Below are 15,869 nucleotides of genomic sequence, written 5' to 3'. Positions count from 1 at the left end.
CAGTGCACTGAAGGACCCTCTGACAGTTAAGCCTAGTCTGTGTTAGGATTGAGGAAGAATCAGGAGGAGATGCAGGTGGAATATGAGCAAAAAATGATGCACGAGAGAGTTTGATGGATTTTCTCTGATTTGAGGAGCGATGGAGAGAAGCGAGACTCTTGACACACTCTGTGATCAAACAGAGAGGCAGATGGTGAGGGAAAGGAGTGCCAGATGTGAGGGAGGAAAACAGTGGCTCTCTTTGTTCGGCCAATCTGTTTAACAAAGAGAGAAATGAGTCGCTGATTCAGACCATTTGAAAGAAATAAGAAGAGTTTGACCATCACTGCTGCGGCAACACCTGCACTTCAGCTGAGACACCCTCTGTATTTAAGCACTCAGTTTCTTTACCCAACAAACAATAACTCAGTCCAAGCTCTTAGAAATGTTTTACTCTTTTATTGGTTAATTAAGTGGTATTTATGTAATATTCTTTTTCTTTAAGATACAGAATTCTCATCAATCACATTACTCAGCTCAATATAATGTAAGAAAACTTTTTAAAATGAAGGCAACTGCAGTTTTCAAGCATTGCAAATGCATCCCAACAGGATTATTTATACACGTAAAAGAGATACAAAAGCTTGCATTTGTTTTGGCATCAGGAACAGTTTTGACATGTTACTTGGTAACACGTGCAGAGTGTATTGCAGCCCTATGAGCCCCTTTGAGACCAAGGGAAAAAAATAAAAATAAAGGGAAACCAAGAGTGCTTTTGGGTCCCCTTGTCATTTGGCCACAGGATAATGGTCTCAATGATATACTGGCTTAAATAGTGCAACTTAGCAGAAAGATGGATATAATGTTTAATATCAAAACTTAGTAAATATTTGAATACACAATATACTGTGGAAATGATGAACACTCCCATTACAACTGAATCAAACCATTATGAATTAATGAAACATGATCTCGATCTATAACATTCAGATGAATGTAGAACGTCTGACTTTTGGGTTTGCATAATTAATGTCCTGAAGTGGAATACAGCACAGCAAGGTCCATGTCTGGTGGATTTTGTTATTTTGTCACATTTCCTATGTTGTCTTCTCAAGCCAAGTCTTTGAATTCATTCAGTCAGTACTGATTGCTGTCAGTGTGGTTGTCAGGACAATTCTCTGTAAATCAATAAAATGTAAACAAGTGCTCACTTGTATCAGAATTAAGCTCCATAATTCAAACAGGAACTGGTACAGGCTAACAAAGGAGTACCTAAAGCTCAGTCTGATCCCCTGGTCCCAGGTGCATGGAGCAAAACTTTATCTCTTAACAGCAACAAGCCGTGGAATGAATGGATGGATGGCTCATTCACTGTACACATAGCAGCAAGATGGGCACTTATAGAAGATTAGATGAGTCTGAGCCGGAAAGACCTGAAGATGAGGCTCACATGAGCCGGGTGACGGTCCCAGAGAGGAAGTCTTCATAGCTGATGCGGATGTTGCCCGACATGTTGGTGTCTCTCTCCCTGAAGACCTGAGTCATAGTCTGGAGCTGAGTGCAAACCTGGATGAAGCGGTCCAGCTGGATGCCAGGTCGTCCGCCTCGCACAGAGAAGCGTCGTACCAAAGTGTCAGAAAACTGGGAGCTCAGGTTATAGCCCATCTGAGCGAGGGCTGAGGAGGAAAAAAGAAGACAGAAAAATATTCATTTCAGTCGTTTTTCTCATGCCTCCATGACCCGTCTCATCTCCAGTGACCATTTTACCTTGGTGTAGCTCAGCGCTGCTGATGCAACCTGAGCGGTCTCTGTCGAACTGCTGAAAGAGAGCTTTCCAGCGCTGCATGAAGTCCCACAGAGCTGAGAAGCCAAACAGGTCTATTCGACCTGACCGAGTCTTGTCAAACATGTCTAGCAAGAAGCACAGAACATGACCAGTTTAACCAAAGGCAGTGTCCATGCTTCTCGTAAGCACATCGCTGTTATCTTAAACTTGTCCTTGTAGCAAACAGAAGTCACTCAGTTTTCATTATGGTAAATAGGAGACATTAGTCACTGCCTGGAAAACAGAGTCTGAATGCAGAGACTTAAATGACCAACAATGACTCACCTTTGGGCTGACTTTACACGTGAATTATTGTTCTGAAATTCTAAAACCTGGGATCTTATACAAACAGAGTTCTAAGTTTACTTATTCAATCATTCTTCCTCTTTGCTGCAGCTGTTAACGTCTCAGAGAATATTTTGGTCTTTTCTGGCCTGAAGGCAGCCAAAGCTTTATTTAACAGAGCTCCCTCACACTCTGTACAAAGACTCACTGATCATCATGAGGCAGGTCTCGTCGTTGAAGGCAGACCAGTTTGAGTTGACAAGTGCCTGCTTCAGCTCCTTGACGTTGATGAATCCGCTGCGGTCTGTGTCCACAGTATAGAACCACTGGTACGCCTCAGCATTAACACCTGGAGGGACGTTACCTGCAGAGAGGAGAAATAGGAGTCATAACGGGATACTGCAGTAAGAAAAAAGAGCTGCTTCAGACTCACTTTGGAGATGCCCATCACTGCTAGACTGCTCTTCATTTCACTGTTTTCCTCTCCCCTAACTTCAATCTGTCTGAGGCGGCTACCTTGACTTGTTCTGTCTGAAATTTTCTGTCCTCACATTTCAAAAAAAGTATTATTCCAGTGACGCTTTTATGCTTTGAGGAGAAACTGGGAGGTAGGTACGATTCCTGAAAATGAAAGCAGCACATGGACACTCACCACAGCCAAAACTGCAGAGTGCAGACATGCCAAAGATAACTCATGCATGTTACTCATGATACTTAAGGTCAGTGTGTAAACACAATGTTACACATGTGGTAGCAGTAAATAGCTTTAATAATTCTACAAACTTGTGTCTACTTCAATTAAAATTCTGCAGCATAGCCATAAGAACAAAAGTGTTTTTTAAGAAGAATATAATCTCCCTAAAGTTACAAAACAAGTGTGTTTGCTTAACAATGTTTCCCCAACCTTAGCTACACCTTAACTTCGTTGCTAGGTGCTGCCCAAGTAGCTGCCTGTTGCAGCAGCTCTCTCTTCTTTGTCCGTTTCTTGTAAATTTTTTTCGTCTCTTTTTCGTCATCTTTGTATTTGGAGTGGATCATCACTTAGTATGATTCATTGTTGGTGATGGACACCAAACTTTTTGTGGCTTCAGTGATATTTTTACCACTTTTCTCCTGTGTTTGTCTGGAGATCCAACATGTAACCATGGCTGCATTGTTTACACATGAAATTAGCTGTTAGCAGCCTGTAGCATATCAGTGCTAACTGGTGTAAGGCCTGATGTCTTCCCACAAGGTGAGGAGAAGGAGGTGAGGTCGACGTGCTGGTTCTCATGTGTGAGCTGGGAGGTGACGACGTGGACCTGCCCTTCCATCCATCGTTGTTGGGAACGTGGGATCTGTCTCTGGTGGGATGGACGAGCTAGCCGTGCTAGCCCAGCGGCAGAGGGGCTGCCGGAGGGCAGAGTGGCATCGTGCTGTTCACGGACGTGGCTGACGGAGCTGACATCGGACGCCGGCGCCACATTGGAGGAGCTTTGCCTACTGTGGGCAGACAGGATCCAGGAGACAGAGACTGAACAGACTGCTGGGGAGGCTCAGTCCTGGACCCTGTGGAGGTGGAGACTGGCTGGGCTGGAGAGTGGTGGACGGGCTGTCGTCATCTATTTTCTTGTGAATCTTTTTGCACTTTCTATACACTTTCTTACTTTTGTTTTCTTACATGCTGCTGTAAATCCTGAATTTCCCCTCGGGATAAATAAAGTATTTACTATTTTCTATTCTATTCTATTCTAATCTATTCTATTCTATTCTATTCTATTCTACACAAGTCCAGAGTGTCCAAAGGCACATAATGGTGTAAATACAGTTAGCTTCAGGGCCAGAGGTTTTGGGAAGTCACCTCAGAGAGGAGGAGATAGTGTCAGAGCAAGAATCCATTACCTAAATGTATGGAGGGAAAGAGTTAGAAAATATAGTTTAGGAAGATGGGAGGAGTGGAAGGAGGGCTGACTGTCAGAAAATGAATGGTAAGAGAGGGACAGGTGACTCTTTAGGCCAGACCCTGATGGATTCCATCCCTGCGTGGAGTGATTGCTACATACGCCATGATGCTGTGGCTTAGGGAGAGCTGCTACAGGAAACGATGCAATCACACACACACAAGTATACACACAGCCATGCACACACACATACACATGCTTTACCCATCCGTCTCTCACTCTGTTTAGCCCTCGCTCAGTATTACCAGAGTCATCACTCCAACCGTGTAATCCTGCTGAGGGGCGCAAACTGAACCCTGTCTCTACATGACTGTCTGGGAACGCAAGTCATTTTCTATCCATCATCTCACCGGAGAGACAGAGAGAGGGAGCGAGGGAGAAAAGAGGGAAAGAAAGCAATGAAGAAGTGGACTGACAGCCTACCTGCAGTCTCTTCGTGTTCAGAATAATTTCATTCCACAAGAAAAGGTGCAGCAGGGGCTTACACAACTTCAGTCAACTCCAGTCTCAGCCCACTATTACCTGCAGGAGCATGGTGTCCATAATGCCCTCCATGAGGCTGTGCTCCATAACCCCCGTATGGTGCAGAGGGGGCAGCGCCTGGTCCCTGCCCATACTGCCCTCCATGACATGGGGCTCCATAAGCTCCTGGTGCGCCTCCATATGGTGCGGAGGGTTGATGTCCATAGGGAGCACTCCCGCCGCTGTAGGGAGCACCTGGTGGTCGGTGACACCCTCCTGGATAGCCCTGAATTAGAGACAGACAAGGATCTCTGATTGTGATACACACCAAGAATACAAGGGGTATGTGGCGAGATGGACAAAGTTATAAACTATCACTTTATTAGGTATCAATAACATAAAATGTGTTCCTTGAATTTCACTTTACGGAGTTTTTAAAGCAGTCAACCTGCTCAGTTTTGCTCAGCTGTGCTTTAAAGCTATTTAATAGCTCAGGTATCAGTGATAATAGGCTATAACCTATAGTTTCACATAGACATCTGAGTGTTGAGAGATACTCAAACGTAATCACACACAGGTCAGTCAAACTTTAAAACACAATCAGATTTTTTCACAATATTTTGAACAAATCCAACTATTTTAAACAACAAATTAAAGCGTAACGTAGCAAGACATACAGTATCAACTACTCTGACTATGTACAGGCTATGAGGAATCGCTGATTGTCCGGAAACAACGAAATAAATTCATTTTACAGTCAAAAATACGAATTTAAGTAAAATACGTAGTCAAAAATACTGCTAAAAAGGTTGCATGATGCGTTTGTACAGTTAACACTGTTCGGCTGTTACCGGCTAACGCTACCATAGCAAAATAAGTTACCAGCTAACGTTACTTTTGCTACAGTGACACAGCCACAGACGTACAGTCGTTAGCATCGTTCACGTCCGGTAATGACCAGGGAACAGTTAGTATGGTTACTTAACGGCACACACATCATGTTATAACAGATACAAAGAAACATATGTCACAAAACTCAGTTTTTTGTTACCTGCCCGTAGTGGAAACTCATGTTTGACAGATTTTACTTCCTTCAACAAGGAAGCAGTAAAGACGGATGCAGTAACATCAGTCTGAAGACAGCTATTGGTTCATTTCAGAGTCTGTCAAAACCGCACCCGCGTTCCTTGCTCCTGATTGGACGGTAGGGTGGAAACGAATGACGTCAGAGCAAATGAGTGTGAATCACTTTGCCCGACTTTCCCGACACTCCCATAAAAAACAAAAGAATACTTTGTGAATAAATCACTCATCGAGTTATTCCTGAATAAATACAGGGATTACGGGAGTCTGTGTTTTGACCTCATTGTGTTTCTGGGATGCGTGCGTCCTCAGTGCAGTCGTGAGATTTGAGATGATTAAATTATTGATTAGTTATTAGTTTCATCCCAAGGTTGACTAATTGATCAGTTATATAATCGTGGCATTGGTTTCATTACGTAGTCAAACCTTCCAGACAACACAAGCCCTTGACAGAGCTAAAGCATTATGAAAGAACAGAGACACTTTAAACATTGTATGAGTTGTGAAAAAAAAACTTTATAGCCTACATCACAATAAATAGATCAACAAATATGAAACAACACATAAAAACTCAATTTTACTTCATCATGTAAAAAAAAACTGTTGAAAGTTTGTTGCCAATTATTTTAGGGGTTTACATTTTGTGATACATCTGTAACTTTATAAAGCACTAGTACTATTCCAGTGTGAGAACTCAAAATATCATCAGAGTCCGCAGTAATTTCAGCACTTTCTTTATATTACGCATAACCCTTGAAGTGCTTCCTGCTGATTTCTTTGTCCCCACTTATACAAAGTGCCTGTGTGCTGTTTCCGTTTTATTCATTCGGGGTCAGTGTGTGTGTGTTCAGGGAAACGACTTCAACTCAACTGTACAAATGTGACATTAGAAGTATTTACATTTTATCCCTGAAGTTATATTTACAATGTACCTGATTGCTTAAACATACTGGCATGTAAAAGTAAAGAAAAAACAAATAACGACACAGAGACAGACAGTTAACCTTTCATGAACACAAATCCACTGTCAAAAATACTGTACAGCCTTACAATCCCGCTATAATCTTTTGTTTGATGGGCTTTATTTGCATTTGTGTAGAAAGTAATAAAACATGATAATATTTACAAAGAGCTGTATGAGAAATCCTTTGATTGATGGATATTTTTTGCTGTTCAGCAGCCACTCTGAGTCTGATGAATGCATCTGATGCAGTGGTCCCTTGTTTTCCTCCACAGTTTTTTAACACAGCTGCTGCCATATTGTGTTATTTTTTCTTTGCAGGCTTCTCCTCTGCCTTAATGTTACTGAGGTTTTGAATGGACGCAGTAGGATCAATTCTGATTGACGACCTTGGCGCTGCTAGCGGTGTCATCTCGTGATTCTCAGCGAACAGCCTCCTCTCTGCTTCCGTCTTTCTTTTAATGAGTTTCTGGATGCGTTTGCAGATCAGGTAAATCATCTCACAGATACACATAAAGATGCACAAGAAAGAAGAGACCACCATGAAGATGGTGAAGATCTTCTTCTCTGTTGGGCGGGAAATGTAGCAGTCCACTGTGTTGGGACATGGCTCCAGGGTGCACTTGGACAGGCGGGGCATATCGTAGCCTTCATAGACGTGGTATAAGATGTAGAGGAAACCAGCGTCGAAACCAGCTTTGAAAATCAGACTCAACTGTTAAGAAAGACAAATGAGGGTTAAACCAGGCTTCACAGGCAAAAGTTAATTTGACTCTCTATCCATCAAACAACGTGCAGGGGATTTTTTAAGTCACAATAAAAGAATGTAATAAATAAAGACTGGAGGAAGGACACGCTTAAGGAATACTACTCTGATATGGGAGCTATAACTAAAAAAGGAGCCACTTGTTACTCCTCCAGCTTTTGCCCAGTGTGAAGAATGGTTTGACTTGTTTTTGATTGGATTAAGAGGTGCTAAAGCTGCTGTCAAAACAGTTGTTTCAGTAATTCTCTGAAAACAAATCATTAACACTTACAGAAATGTCAAACCCAGTCATTTGTACATAGCCACTCATCCACGGCTATTATTTGTGGCATTTTGGCAAAATTCAGTTTGTCAAATCAGACACAGTGCTGTGTCTGTCATTTGTCTATGGCTGTGGGCTGTGAGGAAGGAGGGGATGACACCACATTGTGACATTATCAATCAGCCTGGGCCTGAAGGCCTTGAGTAATTTTATTTTTTTGAGGCCAGATTTTGGCATTCAACATCCAGTATTGAAACCAGATGTGGCCGTATTTGGATGACGGGGTAGGGATGTATTGCTCTGCTGCAATCCTGGTCAACATGGTGCTACTTACAAAAGCATAATCAATTAAATCAGAGTCAGCGGTATTGACAACTACTGTATACGACTACTGTATACGACTACTACTACTACTACTACTACTACTAATAATAATAATAATAATGATAAATGATGTAAGAATTAGTGTCATTTCCCATCTCCCATACATTTTTTGAAACCTGAGTGGCTCTCCTCATTGCTATTGAGGAGGTTTTAAAAACACATGCAAAGACATGAAAGAAAAAAGAAAGAAAAGGGAAAACAAAAGAAAGTACAAAGAGAAAAAGAGAATAAATGAAAATAAGAAAGAAGAAAGGAAAAAAAGAAAAAGAAGAAAGAAAAAAGAAAAAAAGAGACAAAAAAGAAAGAAAGAAAAAAAAGAGAAAACAAAAGAAAGTAAAAAGAAAAAAAGAGAAAAAAGGAAAAAAAAAAAGAAAAAGGAAAAAAAAGAGAAAAAAAGAAAGAAAAAGAAAAAAAGAGAAAAAAAGGAAAAGAAGAAAGAAAAAAAGAAAGAATAAAAAGAAAAGACAAAAAAAACATGCTACACACAAACTTTAATAGAATAAATGTTCTCCCCAGTTTGCTTACCAGATACGTCCACCACAACCCGCCACGTTTCTTCCCAGGGTTTGCATACAGATGAGCCCCTTTGTGTGAGGCAGTGTACTGCAAATCTTTCTTTTCACGATACTTCACATGTCCCACTACCATGAGTGACGGGCAGGTGACAAAGATGAGCTGCAGGGCCCACAGGCGAATGTGGGAGATGGGGAAGATGTGGTCGTAGCACACATTGAGGCACCCGGGCTGGGCTGTGTTACAGACAAAGTCTTTGCTCTCGTCACCCCAAACTCGCTGGGCCGCCACCACAAAGACCATCACTCTGAAAACAAAGACCATGGAGAGCCAGACGCGGCCGAAGACAGTGGAGTACTTGTTGACCCCGCTGAGGAGCGCCTCCAGAGCAGACCAGTTCATGGCTGCTGCCTTTGGGGTGCAGGGGGTGGAGGAAGATCAATGTGAGGAAACTCTTGAAGAGACCTGGTGAGGAGAGGTCGACAAAACTGATTAGAAAAATAAAAAGTTTATCATTCGAAAAATTCTGTTTGTATCCATATGAGGGCACAGAGTTCACTGCACATGTTTTTGCATGTTTGATTGGTTTGAAACCCAGCTAAAGCTATCTCCATGATATCAACGCAACCTCAGCCTAACTTTCAGTGGACTCAGCAAGAGGGAAAGAGGTGGAGCTAGGAAGAGCTTATAACCTCCTGGCTAACTGATGCTAACTGTCTGCTTGCATCCTTAATATTTGTTACCATGCAAAACTTGTAGCTCTGTGTGTATCATTGAAATAGGCTATTGTCACCAAACCCTATTTTTTGGGGGGACTGATTTTTTTTTTATTTTTATTTTTTGCACTTTGATTTGGGTATTAGACACTCAAGGAGCTTCAGATTTGTTTTGTCAAATTCTGCCCAGTTCCTGAAACCGTGGGGGGGGGGGGGGGGGGAAGGGACACAATACAAATAAGTCCTTCTTTGAAAATTTTGTCATAAACAGGTAAAAGTAACAGACTAGTTTTAAAGAGCCAATGGAAAAATGTCTTCAGTGACACTGGATGACCAGCAGGGGGAGACTCCTCATGCTGCACAAACAAACCACAATAAATTAAGTCTTTACTTTATTTCCTCAGAAAGAAAATCTTCTTAAACTTTAGTTTCTTGGTCAGTTCACCATGAGTCAGAGGAAAATGCATGATAAAGCTGAAAGGAGTGGCAGCAGCTGTGATTTCAAGACAGGATGCTGGCCCCAATGGCCAGGTTGTCCAGGTCGTGCCCCATGAGGTCTGCCCTCAAGTGGGTGGCCCAGGTTCAAATCTAGCCTGTGGCCTGTTCCCTGCATGTCACTCCTCACTTTCACCCCCTTTCCTGCTCTTTCCACTGTCCTCTCCTATCTCATCAAAGACATGAAAAACCCCAAGAAAAGCTTTAACAAAAATAAAAAGATAGGATGCCAATCCTGGTTCTCGATGAATCAAAGAGGCAACAGCCATATTCTGTTCACTGAAAAACATGTGTGTTTATTGTTTTATGTAGTGAATGTTCACTCCACACTGCATATTTATTCTGCACACTTCCCGTAATAACTCTGTTTGCTTCAAGTCTAAGTCAGCATAACCCCGATGTCACCACCGTGACATTATCAGAGCTGTTTATTCAGACTCTCTGGAGTTTTTCCTAAACCCAGCAAGAGATCAGAAAACTATTTTCACAAATTCATGCCTTACTCATAAGTGTATAAAAGATGAATGATACAATCCTACAAAAAAGTCGAATCACCTTGTTGACGTCTCCAATGACTAGGCATAAATCATGCCTTCTCTATTTCATCAGATGTGACATGGATCAAACTTTAAAGAATTGAGATGCAGCAGATTTTTTTAGCAAACATTTTGGCTTCAGTTACAGTGAGCTCTCATCATGCAAGAGTCTATTTTGAAGAGGTTTTTAATTTATTTATATAAAGCTGTGATTGACAGCTGTGCAGACATGCTTCTCATGTGGTGCTTCCTGATCTACAGGGAAGAGAAGACACAGTAAGAAACAACTGAACATGTGAGACACTTCATGGGTGTCCACTTCAAGCACACTCAACAGGCTGCTCTGCTGTGGGCGGTACCAGTCTAATGAATCTTTGCTCCTTCATTGTTGAGTATAGGCCCTGATAACATGGCCCAACCAGCTGATCCTTCCTGCTCAGTCTCTAGATTTAAAGGTCCCATATTATGCAAAAATCTCTTTATCAAGTCTTTTAGTGAAATTTGTGGGTCTTTGGCTTTCCTCCCAGACCACAAAATGTGATATTTAATGACAAAACCTGTACTTAGTAGTTCTTCAGAATGTAAAATCCTGACCTAAAACAGGCTGTTTGGATTTTGGGGACTTGCCGAAGTCAGCGATTCTCTTTTTTGACCAATTAGGAGCAAGTCTGACCCGATTGGTCCACCAGAGCAGATACCAATGAACCTCCTCACCACCCACTACTCTCCCCGCTGCTGAATGGAAATCTCCCCAGCAGCGGGGAGGAGAAGTTGAAGAGCCATCACTGCTTTGTTTTTGGCTGTAAACAGCCACATAGTTCCATGCACAAGCTTCCTATCTCAGAATAAGACAAGACTAAGTGGCAAGAGTTCATTTATCAAGAAAATGTGCCAGCTACATTCAGTTAAACCGTGCATGTGTGTGCTAGTCACTTCACGGCCAACTGCTTTTCCAACTTTGGACAGTACAACAGAGGGCTAGCGAATAGACTGGTCCTGAATCCAGGCGCATTACCAACCATCCACCAACAAACCTTGGACCCTGGAAATGTGAGTATTTTAAATGCTGTGTGCTGTGGAGCAGATGTAAGAGCTTTTTCTCAGTGTCCCCCCTGTCTCTGTGTTAGCTTCAGGATGCTAACTTTAGCTGCGGTAAGCCTGTTGTTTTAGCCTGTAATGTTACGGTAAACGAGCTTCGCTGTTTTCTAAACATTGTGCACTCGGAGCTCATGGCGCCGCTCTCAGTGACGCTGAAGAGTGGGGCAGTTTCAGCAGTGGCTCATTTACATATGAAGGTCACGCCCACTGAATCAGAGCGTTCTGAACAGAGGGGCTATGAGAGCCAGGAAACAATGCTGCTGTGCTTGATTTATTGGCTTTTTGGACCAAGACGTGTTACTACCATTTCATGAAGACATCAATGACCTAATTACACTGCAGAAAATGAGCAGAATATGGGACCTTTAAAAGGCATCACCACAGTTAGTGATTTTGTACATTTCTATGTGAACTATGTGTGACATGGATAATCCGTGACACCGTTAAAAATAACATCACTGATACAGAGAGAAATCCTTTAGATTCTGCTTTGTTTACAAATGTGTTTTACCATTTATGTCCTACACTACAGATTCTATATTTGCGGTGCTGTGATGCTTTTTAATGACACAAGAAGCAGAAAAAAACCTGTCCCCAAAAGCAAAACAATTTTGAAACTGATCTGAAGCAACAAACAAACCAGACGATGTTTTCACAATCCTGGTCTCTGTCATACCTGATCTGTGTTAAGTCACAGGGCTACCTGCTCTGTGCAGACTCATTATGCATCAATGAGGGAGTCATCAATGGAGCCTCCCTGTGCTGAAAGGACAAACCAACACTCTGCACTCTATTAGTCAGCTATTTGCACAGTGTGGGTGCTCTCTGTAATCCCAAATGTCTGTTGCGGTCTTTTATCTTCAAAGGACCGTTGGAGGTTTCAGTTGTGAGTGTTAAGCATGCCATGATCGTTCTGTGGCATCCTGGTCTCTGAGAGAAAAGGGGCTTTAGTTGAGATATTACCTTTTGGATTTAATGGCCCGATCGTGTGCAGACTTTGAAGATGGTGCTCTCATGGATCACCTGCACAGTTAGTCGCAGCTGCTTTTATTTTTGTGTGTTTGGCTGCATTTGCATCCTTCAGCCTTTTCTATCTTCTCTGTGGCGATTTTTGGTTTCACAAGTTCAGTTTGAGTTGGAATGTCTGGTGTCACAGGTGTGGTTGTCAAGCAAAGGGCGGGTGTAACATTTCATTGACATGCATATTTGATGTTGTTATGTAAGGGTAAACTCAATAAGAGTCCATGGTGCTACTTAAAGGAAAAGACTTCCACAGGGTTTCTTCTTCTTTTCAGCAGCAGTAAAAACTCTCCTCTTATACATTTACATCTCATTCTGGCGAACGCTCCCAGCCTGACACAGAGCGAGCTGGATAACAGACGCGCTGCTCACTGTTCCATTTCAGCTCTGTCTTGACTAATCCTGAGCATTTTGAATTCAGAAACACTTTCCTTCAGCGTTTCAGCATCACGGTAGACAAATTGAGCTGTCAAATCAGCTGCTATTTTTCTCTCTCATCCAGCATCCCTGAGTATTAAATTACACGGCATCAAACAGACTTGACTCAATGAACAGCTTCAGATGCACAGTATGAGGGACTGGATTCAGACAGGTTCGATCACCGAGGGTGTCACCACTCTACCTTTTGGGTCCAAGTGGATGATAAAGCTACTTCTACTAATCTAAAAATGCTGCCCGGCTTGTTCATTTTTTGGAGTACGACAATCCTCAGCTGAAGATCAGGCTGTTTTGAATCCTCAATTTTGCCGCTGAGGCCTCACGAATCCACAAATGTTTAGACACAAACACTCTCACAGAAATCAATGTACTGCAAAGTTCATTGCTTTTTCACAAGCACATAGAGTGAGTGCTTCATCAGAGTGATTTCACTCTCAGTTTATGCAAAAAGCACACCGAGGTGACACAAAGTTTGAAGTGACAATCAGCCTCGCACACAGGAAAAGGAAAACCTCCGAGACAACACTATATCTTGTCTCTGTGAGATGGCAAAGCTGGACCACAATTTGTTTTCCTATTTGCTCTAGATTGCAATGTTGCCTTCCCCGCCGACAGCAGCCGGCCTCGTCTATCTCTTTGCTCTGTTTGTCTTCCTCTTTGTTCTGACAGATGGGAAACATAACGAATGAGAAACCTTGGGTTATGTGATGATTTGATCCTAATGTCTGTGGTTTCCTGCACAGGGTTTCTTTAATAATCATAAACTGCCTCAGCATCATTCTAATAAGTTTTTAAAAGTCAGATGACCTCCCCCTGTCCCTTAGTGCACTCTGTTTTCACCTTGTGTACATTTCCAACAGCGACAAATCCTCAACTCCTCTCTGACTTGCTCTACAGGTTGAGCTAGTCACAAATACTTCTCTATCCACCAACCGACTTCATTGTCAGTATGAGTCAATGCTCCTGGCTAACAAGGTGGGGTTGAACTTCTCCTCTGGCTTTTTTCCTTCTTCTTTTTCTCACTCCCAGCTCTGCTTTTCATTCTTTTTCTGTCATTTGCACAGCTCGCCTCTCTGCCTTCAACCTGACTTTATTCCATTTTTCAAGGGAACACGAATCAGCCGGAGGAATGAAACTCTGGCAATCCTTGTATAGTTTTATTCACAGCGCTTCAAGTTATCTGTCTTTACAAATCTCATTCTTTTGTACGCACAGAGGTTGAGCTCCTACCTCGACACACAAGATCTATCCTCGGTGTGTGATAAAAAAGGAACAGATGACAAATACTCTTGCCCTTTTACTGTCTCTGTCTTCTGTCCTAAAATCCATTCAATTCTCTTCCTAAAATCAGACTGTGATAGCAGAATTCACCCACATTTTAACCATACCCTTGATTTGAAACTGTTTACAACACACATAGACTCAAAAACACCTTACCTTGTGCTCAGATGCTTAATAACAGAGGTGTTTCCTGACTGCAGAGGAAGCGTGTCCCAGCTGTCCTTGCGCTGATGCTAAGTGCCTTTGAGCTCACCTGGATACTCTGAGAGGGTTGGCTGTGAGGTGTGGACTTACTGAAAAGGTTCAGGAAAGGGTGGAGCATCAGTCACAGACGTTCACACAGCTGCAGCAGCAGTTTCAATCAGGGCTTGTTTTGCGTGAGAGGCCCTGCCTCAGGCTGTTTTTGGGAAACGACAAAGTGAGAGATATCATCAGAGAAAGGAAAGGGAAACAGTTTCACAGAAACAGGAGGGGAACATGGTGTCATTATAGAATAGAATAGAATAGAATAGAATAGAATAGAATAGAATAGAATAGAATAGAACAGAATACATTAGAATTATTTTGTCATTGTAACAAGTACAACAAAATTAGAATCACAGCAGCAATCAAGAAAACAAAAGTAAGAAAGTATACAGGGAGTGCAAAAAGGTCTATAAGAAAGTAGATGATGACAGCTTGTCCATTATTGTCCAGTTCAGCCAGCCTCCACCTCCACAGGGTCCAGGACTGAGCTTCTTCAGCAGTCTGTTCAGTCTCTGTCTCCTGGATCCTGTCTGCTCACAGCAGGTGAAGCTCTTCCAATGTGGCGTTGGTGTCTGATGTTATCTCCATTAGCAATGTCTGTGAATAGCATGATGCTACTCTGCCCTCTGGTATTCCCTCTGTTGCTGGGTTAGCACAGCTAGCTCGTCCATCTTATTGGAGATAGATCTTTCGTTACCAATAACAAAGAATGGAAGGACAGATCCATGTCGTCACTTCTTCGCTCACACCTGAGAACCAGCACGTCGTCCTCACCTCCTTCTCCTCACCTTGTGGGAAGACATCAGGCCTTGCACCACTTAGCATTGACATGCTACAGGCTGCTAACAGCTGAGTTCACATGTAAACAATGCAGCCATGGTTACATGTAGGATCTCCAGACAAACACAGGAGAAAAAGTAGTAAAAATATCACTGAAGACACATAAAGTTTGCTGTCCATGACCAACAATGAGCCATACAAAGTAATGATCTGCTTTAAATACAAAGATTACGAAAAAGAGACGAAAAAATTACAAGAAAAGGACAAAGAAGAGAGAGCTGCTGCAAAAGGCAGCCATAGCCAACAGGGCGGCGTCTAGCAACCATGAAAAAAAGAGAGCGTTAGACCAAAAGACGTAAAATAATAAAAGGCCTGTGTGTAGTTTTGTAAACTAAACTGATGCAAATCAGATCATCTGAATGCAAATCCAGCAGCAGCTCATGGGTCCGCTCTAGTTTCAGGTGTCTGACCTTCAAATCCCACCTGTAGCTGCCTCATCAAGCATTTCTATTCTGCTTTTCACACATAAAATATGAAAATGTACTTTTTTTTAGACATACCTTTCCACTCAGAATGAAAGTCAAGCAAAAATCCAACACTGGGAGTAAAAAGAGAAAGAAAACACATGGGAAATTAAACGGGAAATTAAGAGAAACATACCATACTCTTACTGATGCCAGCTGCCACACACATATGATTCACTATAACACAGTCCCTTGTTCCCTTTGGCATTGTATTCAAATTCTAGTCTCACTTCTGTATCAGATTTCCTTTGTCTGACCACATAAGAGCCATAGCA

The 15,869-nt window shown here is 42.2% G+C and overlaps 2 protein-coding genes across 3 annotated transcripts; both read right to left on the bottom strand.

Annotated features, from left to right (window-relative positions):
* Nucleotides 1–423: 423 nt before the first annotated feature.
* pef1 (penta-EF-hand domain containing 1) lies at nucleotides 424–5,628 on the bottom strand. The gene is made up of 5 exons (XM_074686106.1): nucleotides 5,543–5,628; nucleotides 4,552–4,777; nucleotides 2,298–2,453; nucleotides 1,747–1,890; nucleotides 424–1,655 (listed from the first exon to the last, which is right to left on the bottom strand). Exons 1-5 carry the CDS (start codon nucleotides 5,561–5,563, stop codon nucleotides 1,426–1,428), a joined length of 777 nt encoding a protein of 258 aa, XP_074542207.1. The 5' UTR covers nucleotides 5,564–5,628; the 3' UTR covers nucleotides 424–1,425.
* Nucleotides 5,629–6,772: 1,144 nt separating this feature from the next.
* On the bottom strand, nucleotides 6,773–15,273 carry gjb9b (gap junction protein beta 9b). 2 transcript variants are annotated; one of them, XM_074686996.1, is made up of 3 exons: nucleotides 15,258–15,273; nucleotides 8,473–8,867; nucleotides 6,773–7,250 (listed from the first exon to the last, which is right to left on the bottom strand). In XM_074686996.1, exons 1-3 carry the CDS (start codon nucleotides 15,265–15,267, stop codon nucleotides 6,840–6,842), a joined length of 816 nt encoding a protein of 271 aa, XP_074543097.1. In that variant the 5' UTR covers nucleotides 15,268–15,273; the 3' UTR covers nucleotides 6,773–6,839. The 2 variants fall into 2 exon arrangements, with proteins under 2 accessions (XP_074543097.1, XP_074543096.1); XM_074686995.1 differs by lacking the exon at nucleotides 15,258–15,273 and adding an exon at nucleotides 14,339–14,375 and having other exon boundaries at nucleotides 8,473–8,925.
* Nucleotides 15,274–15,869: the final 596 nt, after the last annotated feature.

Source organism: Halichoeres trimaculatus, unplaced genomic scaffold (assembly GCF_033239565.1).
Source record: "Halichoeres trimaculatus isolate MK-OKI-2021-1 unplaced genomic scaffold, fHalTri1.1 fHalTri1_scaffold_14, whole genome shotgun sequence".
Taxonomy (NCBI): Eukaryota; Metazoa; Chordata; class Actinopteri; order Labriformes; family Labridae; genus Halichoeres; species Halichoeres trimaculatus.
Note: the sequence above shows the minus strand (reverse complement) of the source record. Positions and strands in the feature narration are given on the sequence as shown.

What these genes read in the sequence shown, in the direction of transcription:
- gjb9b (XM_074686996.1), bottom strand. An exon ending in GGTTGTGGTGGACGTATCTG is followed by an intron (nt 7,251 to 8,472) that starts GTAAGCAAACTG and finishes CTTTCTTAACAG; the next exon opens with TTGAGTCTGATTTTCAAAGC.
- pef1 (XM_074686106.1), bottom strand. Translation starts at nt 5,563, where the DNA reads ATGAGTTTCCACTACGGGCAG. An exon ending in TGAGTTTCCACTACGGGCAG is followed by an intron (nt 4,778 to 5,542) that starts GTAACAAAAAAC and finishes TCTCTAATTCAG; the next exon opens with GGCTATCCAGGAGGGTGTCA. An exon ending in CAGCGCTGAGCTACACCAAG is followed by an intron (nt 1,656 to 1,746) that starts GTAAAATGGTCA and finishes TTTCCTCCTCAG; the next exon opens with CCCTCGCTCAGATGGGCTAT.